At 39.7% G+C, this 20,592-nt stretch overlaps 1 protein-coding gene across 1 annotated transcript in view; it reads left to right on the top strand.

Moving 5' to 3' along the window:
* cttnbp2 (cortactin binding protein 2) overlaps positions 1–20,592 on the top strand; it is a 64,679-nt gene that overhangs the window by 39,471 nt on the left and 4,616 nt on the right. Inside the window, exons 4-17 of the mRNA XM_087797350.1 lie at positions 1,728–3,099; positions 4,880–5,143; positions 8,419–8,518; positions 10,117–10,267; positions 12,167–12,346; positions 13,895–14,012; positions 14,084–14,332; positions 16,194–16,289; positions 17,350–17,429; positions 18,370–18,456; positions 18,579–18,678; positions 19,409–19,576; positions 19,708–19,880; positions 20,024–20,199. Of these exons, the coding sequence (XP_087653476.1) occupies positions 1,728–3,099; positions 4,880–5,143; positions 8,419–8,518; positions 10,117–10,267; positions 12,167–12,346; positions 13,895–14,012; positions 14,084–14,332; positions 16,194–16,289; positions 17,350–17,429; positions 18,370–18,456; positions 18,579–18,678; positions 19,409–19,576; positions 19,708–19,880; positions 20,024–20,199 (3,314 nt within the window). The remainder of the gene's footprint in view (positions 1–1,727; positions 3,100–4,879; positions 5,144–8,418; positions 8,519–10,116; positions 10,268–12,166; positions 12,347–13,894; positions 14,013–14,083; positions 14,333–16,193; positions 16,290–17,349; positions 17,430–18,369; positions 18,457–18,578; positions 18,679–19,408; positions 19,577–19,707; positions 19,881–20,023; positions 20,200–20,592) is intronic.

The following is a 20,592-nucleotide window of genomic DNA, read 5'->3' on the forward strand; positions in this document are numbered from 1 at the left end:
CGAAAATAATTACTTAAATCATTAGAATTATTAACAGCAAAAAAATAACAGATTTTTTTTTTCATTCCCGCTTCAAGTCAAGTAAGATGGGGATGGATTTCTTCTTCTTCGTTAAACCCACATTTTATTGTGATTTTTTCTTTATTTGTGTTAACAACTAAAACAGTTTATCTGTAAAAGGAATCCAGTTGGCCATTTATTATGAGGTGAACGTACTCATAATAAAAAAATATACATATTATTTAACTCTTGTGTTGTCTCAGGGTCAAAGTGAACAACCTCCCTTGCTTACATGAATACATATGCAGTGGTGGAGGTCGTTCATCTTGACCCAGAGACAACGGGGTTAATAGCAAAAAAACTGAATTATTTATTCCCTTCTCAATTAATCGCTAACTTAATTATAAATTTAAAAATTAAAAACAATCATCAAAGACTGGGTAGGATATATCTTCTTACTGGATCACTTTTATTATCATTTTTTAATTATTTCACAGTAAATATTTAAACGTTATGAAACAAAAAAAAACAGGTAAAACCATTTTTCTCCCTTGAATTCCCCTTACATACACTTCATTGAAAGCCTTAGAGTTAATTGTTTGCGGGTTTTTTCCCATTTGTGTTGTGAACTGGAACAGTTTATCTGTGAAAGGAATCCAGTTAGCATGAGGTTGAATGAACTTAACTGGACATAAAACAAAAATATGACATTTTGTTTAAGAAGACCTTTCAACACTCTCAAGGTCACTTTACTAATATTAAAGTAAAATGTTAATATTTTCACAAGATAGTATAATCTCATCCATATCTATAAAGTGCACTTTGTCAGCTTACAACTCTGTCACGGTTGCTACGGAGATCCTACAGAAATGTTCTTTGGCTCAAAACTGCTGTGAACTTCTCTGTGTCTGGACTAAGATGATTTTTTTGTTTTTGGCCTTATTCGTCCCCGTGTGCCAGAAAGGCCGAAAACCGTTGTGCGCTAACTACCCCCTAATTATTAGTGTTTTTCTAAATCCAAGGAAGCTTTTAAACTAAGCTCTGTAGATTTTTTTTTAAAAGTCCTCAAACGTGTTTGTCCTTTTTGTTGCCCTCAAGATCTTCTCTCATTTTTTTGTAATCTGTCTTCTTGGCCGAAAAAATAACGCTAGCAACTTTTAAAGTGCTTGCAAGCATGTTAAAGAAATATATAAATTCTGTCTTTTACATTTTTTATTTGAAGTATTTTTTGCAATTTTTCACTTATTAAAATCCCAGACCACTACTTCAGCTAGTAATACAATAAAATATCAATACAATATATAAGTACATAGTAAAAAGCCATAGCATTTAATCTATACAGTAAAATAAGGCAATACCAGTAAAAATTAAGGGTGTACTTAAGTTCACAATGTAAAAAACCATTATACATAATCGAGTTCAAAACAAGTTATTTTAAAAAGCGCTATATTAAACATTCAAGTGATTTACTTGTATAATAATTGAATAGCCAGTGACACATTCTTTCACCATAGTGACATAAAATGGTGATTTATTAAGAGAAACCTTCAAATCCAAGCATAGAAAACGGCACTGAACATGTAACCACTTGTTCCTATAACCATATATCCTGATCATTTAATTTAAATATCATGAGAACTTTCTGAATTATATGCATAGAAATCTAATTGTTCTGCAAATAGTTTGAGTGATTTTTTAATATACTAAAGGATTTTTTTTGTTTTCAGCTGGAGATGGAGAAGCTGCAGCTACAGAGTCTGGAGCAGGACCACCGCAAGCTGACGGCGCAGCTCAAGGACGAGCGGGAGAAGAACAAACACATCGTCATGATGCTGGTGCGTGAATGCAAGCAGCTGGCCACCCGAGTGGTGGAGGAATCTCAGCGCTTCGACGAACTGCAGGCCCGTCTGGACGAGGAGAGTCGCACCTCTGGCCGGCTGCAGGACGAGCTCCACTCGGAGCGGCAACGGAGCCAACAGATGGAGGCCAACATGGAGAAGCAGCTGTCGGAGGTGGACACGGAGCGAGAGCAGCTGCGGGCGCGGCTGGGTCGCGAGGAGGCCGAGAGCTTGAGTCTGCGGCAGCAGGTGGAGCTGCTCAGGACTGACGGAGGCGATGGGAAGGACGTGGCTCCGCCCGAGGAACCCGCCGCTGCCGCCGGCACTTTGATCAAACCGAAAGCTCTATCCTCCGTCGCGGTCGCCACGGAGCCCATCAGCTCTCGAGCGGCCTCTAGCCAGACGGATCCCCCTCTCAACGAGGTGGACGGTCCAAAGAAGACCCCCCTCACCATCCCGGTGAAACCAACCCCCGCCAACTACGTGGGCTTGAGTCTGCCCAAGTCCGCGGGCCGAGGTATCGTCCACAGCAACTCTACTGCACTGCCGCAGACGGAAAACGGCTCGGAAAACCAGACCCCTCATGGGGTACCCAGCGGGGTCAGCCCACGCGTGCAGGCCGCTCGTTATAAATTCCAGGAACAGGACCAAAATGGAACTGCCTCTCAGAGTCCTCCGGCTCGAGACCTGTCTCCAACCAATCGCGAGAACTTTGCGGCCAAGCAGCAAGCGCGCCACACGGTCACGCAGGTTCTGTCACGCTTCACCAGCCCCCCCGGTGGTACCGGATCCCTCCGTCCTAGTCTGCCACACTCTGCGTCCGAGGGAGGTCCCTTTCCTGGACGCCTGAGCCACCCGATAGGCCTCAAATCACCGACAGTGGCCCGAATCGACCGGGGAAACCCTCCCCCTATTCCTCCCAAAAAGCCCGGGCTTTCTCAGACCCCTTCCCCGCCTCACCCACCCATAAAGGTGGTGGGGGACAACAGTCGCTCTTCTGGTGCTGGGCTAAAACCAGGTACACCCCAACTGCCTCCAAAACCTGCCCTGGAACTGGTCCCGGCTCTCGCAGCCTCTCAGGTGGGTTCATGCTCCCCCGGGTGTGGCGCTCAGCAGACCGCAGCATGTATCGGGTGCCCCCCCATCAACAGTTCCACTGCTCGTAGTCCCCCCTCCATTACTCCCCCCTCCACCACCCTTTCCATTAGTGCTCCATCCTCCTGTAGCCCCTCCACAGGCGGCTCCCTGGCAACAGCATCAGGTAAAGGGGAACCTCCACACGTCAGCTGCCTCTGGTTCTGCCTTCTTTTCTTCACTGTCTTTCCAACGCACTGGTGCTGCCACAGTGAGACCAGGCTTAGCGCAGGGATGTCCTCCAGAATAGCTTGACCTCTCGTCTGTCCTCTGACCTTTACCTCCCTATGGTTGTTTCTGTTAATGTTGGGCTTTCACAACACGCTCAGGTGTCAGACGCTCGAGCCGCCCCAGATTTATCAGAAGAAGAGTTAGGATGATGTAAGGCAGAGTAACCAGACCCCCCCCCCCTAAGCCCCACCCACAGGTTCTGCCTCTAACTCCTGTCCACTCTGAAGCTGATGCCAGAGGCTGCTGCTCCCTTCCCTTTTTTCCATTCTCCACCAGCATGACCGTTCTTCACCTTCATCCTCGTGTTAACAGCCTCCTCATCACCCCGTCATCTCCACATGTGGTTTATTTAGCAGCCAGATGTAAGCTGTGGGGGATGAGAGGGATCGTATACGTTGATGAGGATCTAAATATCTTCAAGAAGTCTTAATAAGCCGTATAGTATCATCGGGACGATTTGACTCGTGGTGTTGTTCATTGAAAAGCATCTGGGTCAAGTTTCTCGTCTCTCTGCTCAATGTTTGCATGTTTTTATTAACGCTTGCATGGATGTCGTCCGGATAAACAAGTCTTCCTTCAGGGACTAAAGCGTTGATGCCTCTTGAACGTGAATGAGCGACACTATACACTCCATTTCTTGCTGCCATAAATCTCCATTGAGTGGGAAAAGAGGGTTTTTTCCAAGACCTCATTTATAGGGTTAGTTCATTTAAAGGGTTAGTTCACTCAAAATGATTTAGCGTTGGGGTTATTAATATAAAGGTTATTATCATCTGATATATGAACTAAAACAAAACACTTTCATTTACTCTCACACAAAAAACAACAATTTCAACAAAACAATATAAATATAACCAATCATTTTCATAGAACAAGATGTCCTGCAGTGCATGCTGGGAAGCCTTAACACACATAATCCTACACATAATCCTACACTCCTACACAGATATTTTAACTTGTTATCATGTAATGTGTGATGACTCAATGAAGCTAAAGACTGTGTTCTGTTCTGTTTTTTTTTCTTTTTAAAGGAATCTGCTTTATTAATGGCTTCTACAAGTTAAATCAATGCTTCATTTTGCACCAGATAAATGTAATTTATTTGTCTTAATCAAATGCCATTGAAGGAAAACATTCCACCAACAAGTCTTGTTTAAAACACAACACAAATAAGTCCATTAGCTAAAACTGTTTAATTATTTTGTGTGTTATTTGACAGCAACCAAATATACATCTTAAAATGAATGAATGCATGTAGTATTTTGTTGTCCAGAATGCACTGGGTTGATCAACAAGTTTATATGTGTTGCATATTCTGTATGTGGCTTTTTCTTTCTTTGTTTTCTTTTGTAAGTTTCATGAATGTTGCCGACGGCTACTTTAACCTTTTTCTTTTCTTAAAGATGCATTTTTATCCGAAGCCTGATATACGAATCTTGGATCTAAGATGTTACTCCTAGACTTCCATCCTATTTAGCCGTGACATACAACCCTGAGCGACGAGATCTTAGTTGGTGGTCCTGCTCTGAATCTGAAGATACTCAGTCTGCTTTTTTTCCCCCTCTGACCCGTCTTGCTTCCTCACACATTCGCACAGCACTTCTAGTAGCCTCCACTCGCTCCTTCCTCCTCCTAGTTTAACCTGTGGTGCTCCTGCTCCTCCTCCTCTCCTGCAGGCTGGTGTCCCTCCGTAGTCCCCCCCCTCAGCGGCGGTGGGCCTGCTGCCCTGGACGGCGGGCTCCCTCTGCTCCTACAAGCTGCTTCCCAGGGAAATGTCACTTTATTGTCAATGCTGCTTAACCAACCAGACCCGACCACCACCACCTCATCCACCACCAACGCCACCATCACCATGGAGAACAATCATCTTGACCAAGACCCTCACCTGTACCACAACACTCACTCCGCTCTGTTTGTTGCTGCTCACAATGGACACCCAGGTAAAGAGAGTTTCATTCATCTGTCGTTGGTTTTAACTTGTATTGACATTTTCAATTTTCAATACCACCAAGGATTACAAAAAAACAACTAAAATGTCAAATAAATACTTCAACTGACAAAAACTAATGCAACAAATGACATGACAACATGTGTTAATTATCAGGACCACACATTAAATCTTTAAAATATATAACACAACAATGAAATAACTATGATTAGAAGTTTGAGATCTGAGGTAGTGAAAAATAGGAAAAATAAAGTAGTAAATAAAACAAACGGTAAGAACAATATTTTGAATTTTAAATTCCATTGATACTTTTGAAAATTAAATAATTTCCGAATATTTCAATACTGTCAGATATCAATACTTTTTAGGGTTGTGAGGAAATATTGATACACTTAAATATCACGCAATATTTCTTTAGGATATTGTTTTGAAAAACAAACAAAAAGTAAAGCAAATATTCACAGCATTTTCTCATTTTTGTGTTTCAATTAAACTTCCGGACACCAGATGGTAGCAGTCATTACATCCTCCGCAGTTAAAGGAACAATGAAATCCTAAGGATGACTGAGGACGAGAGGATACAGTTATTTCCAGCAGCTTTTAAAGCTGAAGTTTAGACATATTTCAGTTTCAAAACAAATGAAAGTAGTTACGACTTCGTCAAGAGTCACGTGGTCTGTAAATTCTACAGCACCAGAGTCAAGTACTCGGGACAATACTACAAAGATATCCTTGTTACTACAGTATCACTATGTAGCGTATAGTTTCCCCTGCCTCTTGAGTAGAATAGTTTGGCTAGATTCTTGCCAATACACCCCAAGTTTGTTTGCGATAATCCCTGATATGGATCTTTCATCCTCTTTTTTTTCTCCCATTAAATAACTCTATTTGATGTCAATTTTTTACTCTTATTAGATTGTATGATTGTTGATATTCATAATCGATGTTTCTTATCTTATCTCAAAACATGGATGTTTATTTCCTTAGATTTGAGCCAACCAGGCCACTACAAATGACTCTGCAGGCCAAATCTGGCCCCCGGGTCTAGAGTTTGACACGTGTATTAGTTAATAATAATCACTAAATGATGACATGTGTTGACACGGCTTAACAGTACATTTATAATCAGTGCCTTTAACCATTCCTTTTTAAATTCAATAAAAATCAATAATCACGATTCATCTCGAAATTAATAAACAATATTTAAATTCTAAAACTAATGACTGATCAATTAAAGGAATGAAAGTGTTTTCTAAGTGTGAATGCACCATGGTTCAGAATGTATGTCAGCTAGCAAAGCACTTTTATTTAACGACAGTTACATCACGATGATAGTGGGAGGTTTGTTCAAGTTTCCTGGATGTTCTCATCCACCAGAGATGTGGCGTCATTTCAACAGAGCTGTCATTGGTAGTATCGGTCATGGGATTGATGGGTCCGCCTGATATTGAAACAAACACCCAGAGGCAGACAGTGATTTTCCATGGCTTAGCAGAAGGTGACGCACAGACACACAAACCACCAGCATGAATATGATGATTTTAAATAAGCTGTGAAGTCACAGGACATACAGTCGTGTCTGTGGTGGATTAGAAGCAGCACTTAAGTGCAAAAAGAACAATGTATAACAAATTAAATTATTGTGTAGTTATGTCAACTTCTGTGCAAAGTTAACTCATACATCAACAGTGATTGTGTTTTTAGTTTTTTCTTTTATGATTTGATGTTGGTTATTTTGCCATTTGTTGTTCTGTTGTGTAACTTGATTTGTTTTTTTTATATATTATAGTACTTTTGTTGCCTGTTAAGTTTTTAATGGATTTAATGTTTGTGATTGTTTTTTATTTAGTTTTATGATGAGATTGTGTTGTCATTTGTCATGTGGAGGGATTTATTATCTTTTATATTAATTGTTGATTTTAGATTTAATTTGTCTTATTTTTGCTTTCTTGTTAAGTGTCATTATTTGACCGAAAATTATTTTTCATCATTTTCTACTCGCCCTCATGTTGAGTGCTTGCAATATTTACCCAGAGTACTTCCTGTCTGTGTATGATGTTTGCCGAGCTTAGCAGCGTCCACTAAAACCAGCTTAAAATATAGAGTTATTTAAGAATTTCCGTAACAATATCTCATGTCGAGGCTTCAATACAAGATGGACGTTACAGACGAGCAGTACGGAGGTATTTGGATGTTTTTAAGTTTTTTTTTGAGGAGGATGAAGGATTATTCTTTCATGTAGCGAAGGGTGAGTAATCGTTCCAGCGTTAATCTTCTGCCAGGAGTCAGGAGGCGTGACTTTGATTTTCCTGACATTTTGTTATCAGATATACGCCACCAGCTTACCTTGACTGATGATCCTCTCGGGACAATGATAAAGAGTTGTTGCACTTTGATACACGTTCAGGAGTCGACGTTCAGACGGGATTTATAATACTTTTTGGCAGATTTTATTTGGAAAAAATGTGTAATATCAATGCAAATGACGAATAAAAATACGTCTTATAAATAATAAATATTAAATTCACTTTATATATTGAATAAAAAAAATCTAGAGGGTTGTCTTTTTGTTTTTAGCATGAAATATTCAACATGATTGGCTTTTATGAATAATTTAGGTTCCTGTTATATAATTCAAACCATAAACTTGTTTTTCGTCTTCCTTTAGGAGCTTGTTTTTATTTTGTGTGTTCCCCATAGAGTTATTCAGAGTTGATGAAACAGATGATGGACACAAAAGATCAGCACGCCACAAAAACACACGCACTTGCACACACAAAAACACACACTACTAAAAGCCAAAATGTGCTGGTATCGGTTGACTCCACCAGTCAAACATCATCAATATTTAATTTTGATTTCAGATCTTGTCTGGAGGTTCTTAACCTAGTTCAGCTCTCGCCTCCTCCCCTCGCTGTTGTGAGCCAGACAGAACATTTTAGAATCAACATTTTATGGGTCAGAACCTCGGCACCAACACAACAACCTTGAACGACGTGAAATCACAGTTGTGGCTGCACAAGAAATACAAGTGTATCAAGCTCTAGTATTAGTGATTTCAGTCCAGTGTGTGTCCATCACTGCTCTAATCCGTCATATAACCAGGATTATCATTGTAATCTGAGTATTGTCTCATGGAAGGGGAGATCGATAGATCCCACAAACACTGATCCAGATCAGCAGAATTCGGTAAAATACGATTTGTACAGGTGTGTATTTCAATTTGTATTTAAAATGTTCTTGATCGTTGCGTGTCTCTTCCTCCAGAGTGTGTGAAGCTGCTGCTTTCTTCTGGTTTAGCTGCTGATTTTTCTGATGAAAACGGATTTACTGCTCTACACTTTGCTGCTGCTCACGGACACCACAGGTGAGCTCGCCCGCCTACCTGCCCGGGCTGCACACACTCGTCCACACTTCATGAAAACAAATCTGCTCGTCAGGGTCGATGCCTGTGCTTGAGTGTTGAGTGTTGTTGTGCCGGGCCTTCAAAAGTATTAGCTCTCGTGGCAACTGGAGTCGTGCGAGAGATATTGAGAGATATGTAAGGATGATACAAGTTAGTTGAAGGAATTATATATTTTAGGCAAAAAAGGGCTGTTAAGTAGGGTATACATATATTCAGGGTTTAGATATATATAAATCATATTTATTTTTTTATGGTTTATTATGGTTTATTTTTAAATAAAGTGTTTATTAAATAAAATAAAATATAAAAAACATTGTTCATTAACAAATACTGTGCAAATATGCTGTACGTTTCTGTCGCAACTAAACTTCTGGTAGCTGTCAATACGTACTCCACCACGAAAGGATCAAAGAAATCCTGTGAGGTCCCAGTGACAACAATGACTGAGGACGAGAGGATACAGTGGACTCCACCAGCTTTTAAAGCTGATGTTTGGACATACTTTGGTTTGAAAACAAATTAAAGCAGTTACGACTTCACCAAGAGTCATGTGGTCTGTAAATACTACAACACCAGAGTCAAGTACTTGACAATACTACACATATATATTTGTTACTTCAGCATCGCAATATTTATGGTATTGTTGCCCCTGTAGCACCAGATTCTTGCCAATACACACGCCTACAAAAAATAAATTGTGTGACGCAGAACAAGGCTTTAAGCTCTGATCCCTGGTATCGATTCCCGTGTCATGTGATCAATCTGTCAGCGTCCGAGAGTTCCTGTTCGCCAAAAAGCCTGACACGCCGGACCAGCTGAGGAATGTGCAGTGTTGTAATATCTGATCCGAGGGTTATTAATAGCAGCGGGGGGGGGGGGTTTCCAAAAGAGACACATTTACTCGTGACTCAGTTGTTTTTCTGGTAACATTGTACACAGAGACCAAAATATCAGCAGACTTACTTGACACTTGATTAATTTACCGGGCGATGAAATGTGGGTCAAACACGCCACATGAGGAATCATGGTGTGCCCGAGACCGGCTGCAATTTTAACTGCATGTCAAATATTGTGTCATATTATTGAACAATGGTTTACATAAACAAATGGATTTTGGAAATTGTTTCCTAATATTAAAACTTTTACAATTAATAACCCGCTTTTTTTGGTATTTGAAAATTAATAGATAAATAAATATACCTATACATATAAATAAAAAAACGTATATGGATTTTAGACCATTTAAAAATTAATTAAAAGAAAAACCTGATTTTTAAGTTTCTCCATCTATTTTCTATCGACAGAAAGACATACATGGAAGGTACAGGGAAGTAAATTAAAGATTAAAAGCTTCTGATCACTCTGCAACTTCACAAACATCGTCATAAAGTTGGTCATTATGAGAACCATGACTCGCCTTGTCCACAAACACTCATCCTGACGGCTGCTACCCACTTATACGCCAAGAGAAGTTCCATGTGTCGATAAAGTTGCACCTTTGATTTACATTAAAACAATAGAAAATGCAAATTCGCTTCATCCTAACTCTCTCCCTGCAGCTGCGTGGACGAGCTGCTCTCTGCAGGTGCTGCTGTCAATGTAGCGTCCGCCTCGGGTCGAACCCCGCTCTTCCTCGCCTGTGAAGCTGGATCGCTGACCTGTGTTCAGATGCTGCTGGACGCCGGAGCTGACCGCGCCGCAGCCACCGTGGTGAGTCCAAGCAGTTATTGATGCATCTTAATATCAAGTTAAATGCTTATTAAGTTCAAGCTCTTAAAATTTAAATACAATATATTCTTGTTTATTCTGTATTGAATAGCTATATCAAGTTTTACTCTTGGGTTTAATTGAGATAATTTACAGATTAAAAAAAATGTTCTCAAGAAAAAGAGTCAAATATCTGCAGCAGAGATTATAAATATTATAACCTCCATGTGTTTGATACACATTTTAAAGGTAAAACACTTTTCTTTTGAGCTAGCTCCTTGTTGTTTATTAGCAGATGCTAGTTAGCGCTAGCTAACGGTGCTAGCTAGCATCAGCTAAGGAGCTAGCTTGAAAAGTGTGGTTTTTAACCATCATATGTCTGGATAGAAGTTCACACATGAAGCTTAAAATCGTTTTTATCTTCATCTGCTGATGTTTGACACTTTTTCTTGAGAAAAGTCCATTGAATCTGTTTGGTGTTGTGAAATAAACAGTTTCTATTGACGGTAATCAGGCTAAATGCTAAACTTGATTAGCAGAAAAAAACATGTAATATTCTTTCTTGCTTTTGGTGTTGAAACTAGAACCAAAAAACTCAATGTTATGAACCAAATATTTATCGACTAACATTTTTTTTTAATGATTTTTGAAAAAACATGACCCAGAAATGATCACCCTGTATTCAAGCAGTTTTTAAGTGTGTGTTCGGCAAAATGTCTACAAATTTAATGTATATTCTTTCAAATGTCTTGAAGAACAGATTTATTTGTTCAGAAAATAAGTAGTTTTTTCTCTAGAAATCCGATTTAAATCTATCAAATATTGTCTTTAAGGCAATCTCTCTCATAGTATTTAGACTTTTTGAGCAAACCCGGCCGGCTCAGAGTTTGTTTGTTATGTTGGCGTGGGTCCTCCCCCCCCCCCCCCCAGGCTCTGTAAATGAAGAAGAGAATGTTATCATCTTTCAAATCAGCAGGTGTGATAAATCACATCAAACTCTGTGTTTCTGTCAGCATTTGTTCACACTTCACTGGAACGTTTTCGCTACTTGCCGGGTTTGTTCCTGTGATCGTTCCAACCTATATTGATGGTTGAGCTTTCTCAGTCTCCACGGCAACCATAGTGGCCTGATGGTTCGGCGTAGCTGCGTGAAATACTATTTTTAGTTTTTCTGCTTTGTTCCTGTGAGCTGGAGTCTGAGTGACGGGCTCCTGAGCTGAGGTGTATTTTTAGTTGACCTTGAGTGTCCATCAGTGTGTCAGCTATGGAGACTCAGACCAGAGGTTTTAACTTCACTAAACATAATTCAATTTCAATTCAATTCAATTTTATTTAAAGTGTCTTATCATAACAAAGTTATCTCAAGACACTATACAGTTGACCCATAACCTATTGTATCGTTTTTATTTTATTTTTAAAGTTAACACAAATGGTGTTTTATATTGGCAAGGATCTGGGGAAAGGACACATATCACAATACAGGGCGATGCAATACGATATATTGTGATACTGTAGGAACAAGTATACATTTGTAGTATTGTCAAGTACTTGACTTTTTTTATTTTAATTTACAGACCACATGACTCTTGATGAAGTCAACTGCTTTCATTTGTTTTTGATGTTATTGTTCCTTTAGCTGTTCCTTGTAGAAAATATATATTTTTAGTTTATACACATATATTCAAATTATAAACGTTAAATAACTATGGAAGCAAAATTAATATGATTTATAGTCAACAAAATACAAAAACAATTTTTAATACAAAATAAAATGTATACATTGATGTTGAATATCTATTTAGTCTCCCCTAAACACGAAGAATGAATCATCAAATCCTGAGAGTTGTACGTCCGTCACTCCGTTATGATTGACAGGCTCACTCACCTTCTGTTCTTCTGCAGGATGGCTGCACTGCTCTTCACGCTGCGGTGCGTTCAGCACATGCGTTCACACTGAGTCTCCTCCTCGGCCGCCCGGCTGAGAACGATCCCACCTCCGATCCTTGGACTGTGACTCTGCTGAACCAGGCCAACAATGACGGCTGGACTGCGGCACACATGGCTGCCGCGCTCGGACTCAAGGTGAGGACTGGTCGTCAATCACGTTTATTCTTTTCGAACACTTTTGAAATGACTCTTAAAAGTACATACTTCCATGACTTTTTTTATTTATTCCTTAATGTCTCAATAATAATCAGACACACCTGACAAACGTAATACTAGTTTTGCTGTCATAAGAACAATATTTAAAACCTCACGACTGTTGCAAACCTCCTGCTTGACCATCCGTCTTCACTAGGTGGGTTAAGGTAAGGTAAGGGTAAGGTAAAACTTTATTAAATTGTTTTTTTTCCAGTAGCCAGCAATTTTTCATAAACAATAAAAAATAATACATAAAAAATAAAATAAGAAAAGAACATAGTATTATCTTGATCTTTAAAGTATGTACTTTTTTGAGTATTGTTTTGATTGTTTAAGCGCTTTGTGACCCTGGTCTCGAAAAGCGCTATATAAATAAATATTACTTACTTACTTATAAGCGGAAGAACAAGATGACACAATCTAAGTATAAAGATAAAGATAAAGAACATAGGTCAAAGAAAAACAACAAAGACAAAGGATACAAAGACTAACATGGAATAGAACATCCAGATACTCTCACTCCACTCCTGCCCCCAAACTCAGAATTGTACAATTTAATAGCCCGAGCTATGAATGAGTCCCTGAGTCTATTTGTCTTGCACCTGGGTAGGAGCATTCGTGCACTCATTCTGCTTCTCTGCTCACTGATGACAGTGCTGAGAGGATGACTGTCATCATCCATGATGGACAGTAGTTTGTTCAATGATCCTGTAGTACTAAAATTTGAGCTGTACTGATGCAAAGTCTTAAACCGAAGGTCTGTCGCAGCTCAGAAAATAATCCGTTCTTTAAACCACAACAATGACTCGTCAAAAATTGCCGAAATCTTTAAAATGCAGTGAATGCTGGTCTGTAATTCACCTCAACTTGTATTGCTTTGTGTGGTGAGTAGAATGTTCATCGTATTAGCAAATACTTTTCATGTATTACTTCAGTTTTCCTCCATAAATCGTCTTTTGAAACATTCATTTCTATTAAAAGTCAACTTGACCATCTTTGCAGACTCACCAGGTCTTTGTGTTTGGGTGTGATTTAATGAACTTAAATCACACCCGCTTTTATTGTGGGGGTTACATTCTAAAATACACAAAGACCGTTTAATTTTTGTCACCTGTTCAAATAAAAATGATTTATTTAAACTTGCAAACTCAACTCTCAAACAACAACCCTCTCTTTAATGGTGACATGAACAGCTTGTTCAATGCTTTGCCGCCCAGTCAACCAATCACAGCTGTACGTTGGTTGTGGTCATTAGTGCCTGTAGTTTTGTTGACATTTATCTGCTGATCCAATTACTTATAGCAGTTAGAGTTGTTAAACATTGTTAGTTTTATAGTTCAATGCTGACCTTCTGAGGGCCGAAAAAAAGCATTCAAAGGGTCAGATGAGGCCCCCAGGCTGCACTTTTATTGACGTTCACTCCCATGGATGTTGTTACTTTTAAGAATAATGACATGAAGAGTGAATAAATCCTGGTTCTGTTCCCAGGAGTGTCTGGAGGTTCTGTGCTGTCACAGCGAGCAGGACATCGACAGGCGGGACAAGTGTAACCGCTCCATTCACGATGTTGCCACTGACGACTGCAAAGACCTTCTGGAAAACCTCAGTGAGTGGTTCCTCCTGGTCCAGGTCGTGAAGAGTTAATGTTGCATTGTTGACCTCGCCGCTGTCTTGCAGGCCAGTACCGGGTCCTGGTCCACCTCCAGTACTCGGCTCAGTCCATGTGTCGGACAGAAGACGACTCGGAAGCCTCTCAGTTGCTCCTGTGCACGATCACGGTCGACCGCTCGACTTGCTGGTCCCAGATCAGCTCCGCCCTCGGACACGCCTTCACGTCTCACCTGCGGACCGTCTGCGGAGAGACCGAGCCAGGACAGCGTCCTCCTCTGGGCCTCGGCCCCGGAAGCATCTCCTCTGTCGTCATCGGTGAGAATGTTTAAATCGCACACATCGATATTGTATGTTTTAAAGATGGCCGACCACGGAGCAGAAGCTACAGCCTGAACATGTGGCGAGCAGCACGGCGACCGTTCTGTTCCGAGGGAGATCAAATGTCGTGACATCTGACCCTGTCTTTCACACCTGAAAGCACCTCTTGCATGAGAGCTGCTGCATCTATTTGTGCGTTCAGAGGTTGATGCAGAATTCACGCTCCAGGTTGATGTATAATGGATGAGCTGCGAGTCGATGAACATTACAATTTAAATAGTCTATAGAGTAAAAGTGCAGACACTTCAGTCCCAGATTCTTCCTTTTGTTTTCCATAATGTGATTTAAAGAGTGTTGATGTAGCAGCTGCACAACCGTCAGGATGATGCTCAGGTAGAGACGACATCACCGTTATAGCTCATCACACCTTCATCACACCTTCATCACACCTTCATCACACCTTCATCACACCTTCATCACACCTTCTTCTCACCTGTGAAACACACTTTTGTACATTCTGAGATCTTACTTTTCACTTTATTGAGAAAAGATTAAGTACTAAAAATCTAAAGAAAAATATACAAATTGAAATGTATTTTTTTGTTTCCAGCTGCTGAAAAGCTCAGTACAGAAATCTTGCTTAACAAACAATAATTGTTTTGAGGTTTTTTTTAAACCAGAAGCAAATAGCACAATGTTGTGAATCACCAGTTTATTGCATTCATTTAATTTGTCAAACTAAATAATATTTGGAGGAAATGGAAGAAAGAAGAGTACAAATCAAACATATTTGATTATTCTGATTATCTCTTGTACTTACTTGAACTTTTTTTATGGTTTAAAGCTTACTATGGCATTTACTTAACTTTGTTTTAATTGTATTTTTTATTTTATATATATATATATATATTTTAGTTTTCTTTAAGTACAATTTTGGAGAAAAATGTTGAAGTAAATGTTTCATTGTAAATGAAATAAATAAAGAACTGTGCTCTGTATTTAGAACACTTTAAACGTTAGATTAAATGTATACTTTTGAAAAACTAACCCATAAAGAATGGCTGTGTATAGCAACATTTTTGAAACCCTGTGTTTTGTCACTTTGTCCACAAATAGTCATTTACACATCCAATAAAAATGTCTCTCCACACTCAGAAAATAAGTTGAGGAACGACCCGAGTGTCGATGTTTCCACTGCGTCGTTCCGGCACTTTTAGAATTCTTCAACAGATCAACCAGATCACTGTCAGGTTTCTAGATTCACATTCAACAAACACACTTTTTTTTTTGATAACGAGACGTGTTGATGTTTTAGTATATTTAAGTTTTCTGTTTCCTGTTTTTAAAATAAAAGTTGAACGATTCACTTATCGTTAAGTTTATCAGCTGAAGACCAACAATGGTTTACTTTACATTTGTGTTCTTGTGGATCGTCCGACAGCTTTAAGAATATCATGAGTGACGACAAAAGTCACAATCAATCTAATGAGGACATTAAAAAAAAACTTCCAGCGAGGAAACAAAACCATCTTAGATGCTGCTGCTGCTGCTGCTGCTGCTGCTGCAGGGCATCACGACCGGCTCCTTAAGAAACTCTTCTGATCATATTTGCTGTAATTAGATCCTGCGAGACAACAGTCATGTGGAGGCGCTTCAAACCTCTGCCACTAATGAAACCTCCCAGCTAGAGATGCTCTTTTGATTCAGTGGACGACCTTTTTTTCCTGCAGTTAATGCAGCAACTTTAATTCCTCTTCTGTTACAAACGTTGACAGTTTTACATGTTTGTCGTTAAACTGCATCATCTCTCTTTTACTTGAAGTCATGAAAAGGGACATTTGTTTTGTGTGTGTTCCAGGAGACACTGTTTGGAGCCCCAGTGAGGGGCTGCCCTTCTCCCCCTGGGACCTGGTCAGGAAGCCCCACTGTCAGCAGATGACGGTCCGCTTGAAAGGTACCAGACACAGTCAGAGGCTGGTCCTGCAACACTGAGCCAGAACACATGAACAGAATCACAGCCCGGATTAGCGAGAGCAGAAGATGACATGTGGCAGATGAAAGAGTGTTGGATCCTGTGAGAGGAGAGGCTATTGTTGTGCTGGACACAGGATCCAGGAAGTGTGTCCGTAATGACAACACATTAAAACCATACTCGCATTTGAATTACAGTATAAAATACCATTAATTACTTCAGTGAAAACCATTTAGTGTTATTACAAGTATCTGTATGTTACAAAAAACATAGACATAATGATAAAATATTTATTTTACAAATACATTATTAATGAATTAATGTGAGATAAAAAAAAGAAACACACATACACAAGATTTGTTTCACATAAATCTGTAGAAGAAGATAATTTGTAAGTAAGTAAGTAATATTTATTTGTATAGCGCTTTTCCAGACCAGGGTCACAAAGCGCTTTAACAATCAAAACAATACTCAAAAAAGTATATACTTTAAAGATCAAAATAATACTGATAACACAACAGGAGTTCCAGAAAATCAAAGACAAGCCTGAACAAATAGAAACGTCTTAAGATGTTTCTTAAAGGAGTCAGTAGATCCATCAAGAGCAAAGAGAGAGGAAGATTGTTCCAAAGCTTAGGAGCAACAGCCTGAAAAGATTTCTCTCCTCTGGTCCTGAACCGTGTTCAGGAACCATAAGTAGATTCTGATCCACAGACCTCAGAGCCCGAGCTGGGGTGTAAGTCTGGATCTGATCAGTGATGTAAGGAGGAGTCTGACCATGAATAGATCTGAAAGTAAGAACCAGAATTTTAAAGTTGATCCTGAAAGAAACTGGAAGCCAGTGAAGAGTTTTAAGGATCGGAGAAATGTGAGTTCTTCTACTAGAGCGGTGTGTATATATAGTGACCTGTACATGAGTTTAAATGGGTCCAACAATGGAGGAGAAGTGCTTCAGATCACAACTATGTACATTTACAGTGATTACCATTTGTGTTTGGGAACAGCATGTCGTCATGACGATCGTTTACGTGTCTTTTGACAGGTCTGTCCGAGTCCTGTCTTGACGAGTCTGCACTGGATTCTCTGCTACCACTGCCACTGCTGCTCAACTATGTCCGCTTGGTATGCACACACACACACACACGCACACACGCACACATATGTACACAAACACCATTTAAAACACTGTGATAGATGCAACAACAGTGCAGGTACAAAGAAAACATGAGTGTGCTCGGTACTAGAGGATGGTGTGTATTAGCAATAAACTTGTGATACGTTACGTATCATGATACAGGGTCAGCGATACTATAAATTGTGATACTGTAGTAACAAGGATATATTTGGAGTATTGTCGAGTACTTGACTCTGGTGTTGTAGTATTTACAGACCACATGACTCTTGACGAAGTCGTAACTGCTTTCATTTGTTCTTGTCAACCTCTTGTATCCTTTCGTCAATTTAATTGAAGTGACTGCTGCCATCTAGCGACCAGAAGTTTAACTGCAACAAAAAAAGGAACAAACAACATGGATATATGCATTTTAACATTAATTAAAGAATAACATTTTTTTTATTATATTATATTTATTGACATGTCAGTATATGATACTGTATCATAAGAAAAATATCACCATATTTAAGTGTGTTAATATTTTCCCCTGCTCAGTAGTAGTTTTCAGCGCCTCCTGCTGACACTGTAATCTAGTTACAGTGTCAGGTTATAGTTAATAATTCATTTGCTCAAAGAAGATGCAATTAAAAAGCGACCCTGACGTATGGGAGGTGAGGAAGAGTGATGATGAAGAGCTGCTTCTTCTCGTGCCTGTGAGCCCGAACTGATCTGAGATCAGATCCCTCCCTCAAAGGAGGAGATGACATGGCTGTCGGCCCACAAAAATAAACTAAATAAGAAGGATGTCTGCGTTACCATGGCGACCAAATCTCTTCTCCCGTTTCAGGAGCAATAAGATTCTGCAGCTGCTCACGCGTCTCTGATGATGATGATGATGATGATGATGCAACTAAGTTCACAGACTGTAATGAGTCCTGGTCTGTGCAGGTGGAGCAGTACGGGAACCTGATCTTCCAGGGGCTGGAGGGGAGCTGTCTGGACCACATCGCTCTGCTGATCGCACGCTGCATCAAGGTAAGGCCCGGAGCAGCTCCTGCCTCACTACTAGTAGTTGTAGAGTTAGTTTCCATGGCAACCTGCTCCCATCTCCGTACGTGCTCCTCACCCTCCACGCCTCTCTTTGTCTGCTGCTCCAGTCCCGGCAGGAGGCGGGCGGGCTGGTCTGTGACGTGGTCCGGGTGGAGGTGGACCCAGGTCTGAGTAAGGAGGTTCTGCTGGAGACGTTCATCAGCTGTGGTGAGTCGACACCATAGATCATATCAGTGACATCTGTATTTAAATTGTTGAATCTTCAATTTCAAATGTTAGAAACTTAGTTTTTAATAAAATTATCATTTAATTAAAATGTATATGTTTAAAAAAAATCAAAAAAAATCTAGTTATACAACATATGTTTTCTGAATTCAATATATATTTTTATTCTTAGCTTTTTAAATTAAGTACAAAAACATTGGTTTAATAGGACCACCAGAAAATACATTTGGAACATTTAAAAAAAGAAAAAATTATCTGAAAATATTCGTTTTTTTTTAAAGATACAATTGTAAGAAAAAAAACGAATGAAACTTTGAAATGAAAAAATTATTGAATTTAACAAGAACAATTTCACGTTATTTGAATATATGCATTTTTATTTCAAATATTCCACAAAAGAATTCACCCTTTTTAAAGTTTTTTTTATTTTATTTCGTATATTCCAAAGACAAATTCAACACTTAAGTATATATTATTCAATTAAATTATTAAAAAGATTAAAAAAAACATATATATATATATTTTTAATTCTGTTATCAAAAAGACTAAAACAAATTCAACCGTGCAACATAGAACTAATCGAATTAAGAAAAAAAAACATTTCAATTAAAAAAAAAAAAATCAACTCGCCTGATAACCTGAGCGTCTTCGAACAGTTGTGGTAACCTACTGCCACCTGGTGGTCATATTGATGAACAGCAACTCTCCTCAGGCTTCCTGTTGCCAGTAACGGCGTCAGGTTCAGCGTCGGCTCCTGGCCGCTGCGTGGTGGTGCTGCTGGAGGGTCTGGAGAAGGCCTCGTCTCTCTCCGGCCTCCTGGGCGACCTCTGCCTCAGTCTGGACATCCGAGACTCCGCGGCTCCCCTGATCCTCAGCTCTGGTGCGAGTTCACTTCCTCACTCCAGCCGCGACATCTTGTCTTAGACTTAGACTTAGATTTAGACTTAGACTGCACTTTATTGATCCCTTTGAGATGACACTCCAGCATCTCACCTCAGGGCTCGTCCTCAGGTCCCCACAGGTTCTGTGCCAGCAGCTTCCTGGTCGCCACTCTGTTCAGGCCCCGCCTCCAGGGCTCCGAGCTCCGCCTCCAGCAGCACTTCCGCTGGGTGACGCTTCGCTGGGACCAGGAGCCGCTGCACGGCCTTCTGGGAAGACATCTGCGGCGCAAGCTCCTCCACCAGGTGAACGTCTTTAGAGACGGAAGTATAATAATAATAATAAGTACATGAGTGACATCAGAATCTAGTGGCGTCTGAAAACAACAACACTGCTTCGTGAAGCTTCACCAACACATCGGTGATTCTTCAAATCAATGTGTCGTCAGATGCGTGAAGTCGTGTCGCCCGACGCTCTGACGGAGAAGTCTGTGGTCTGGATGGTCCAGGTGTGGCAGCAGCTCAACGCATGTCTGGCCCGCCTGGGGACCCACGAGGCCATGCTGGGCCCCCAGCTCTTCCTGTCCTGCCCGGTGGTTCCTGCCGACACACAGGCCCTCGTCAAGTGAGTGTGTGTGACGTTGTCTGTCGTGTGATGACTAGTCAGGAAGTATTTTAAACTTCTTTTTTTTTTTTTATTTAAATGTACAGAATTTTAAGCATCAAATTATTATAGCATTTCTACATTAAAATGTTGAATGAATGTGTTATTCAATTATTTATATGTTGAAAGGTTTTATTTAATACTTTAATTTGATCATAGGTAGGTAGAACTTTATTATATGAAATTATTTATATATATATAATATATCATTTGTATATATAAATGTAGATTTGTTTTTAAAATCAATAATTTGTGTGTTGAAAGGTTTTTTTTTTGTGTGTTTGTTTTTTTGGATAAATTAAAATAGAAACTAGAATATTTAAATATGTAATTAAAATGATCATTAATCATAGT

Source organism: Callionymus lyra, chromosome 8, assembly GCF_982586985.1.
Source record: "Callionymus lyra chromosome 8, fCalLyr1.hap1.1, whole genome shotgun sequence".
Lineage (NCBI taxonomy): Eukaryota > Metazoa > Chordata > Actinopteri > Syngnathiformes > Callionymidae > Callionymus > Callionymus lyra.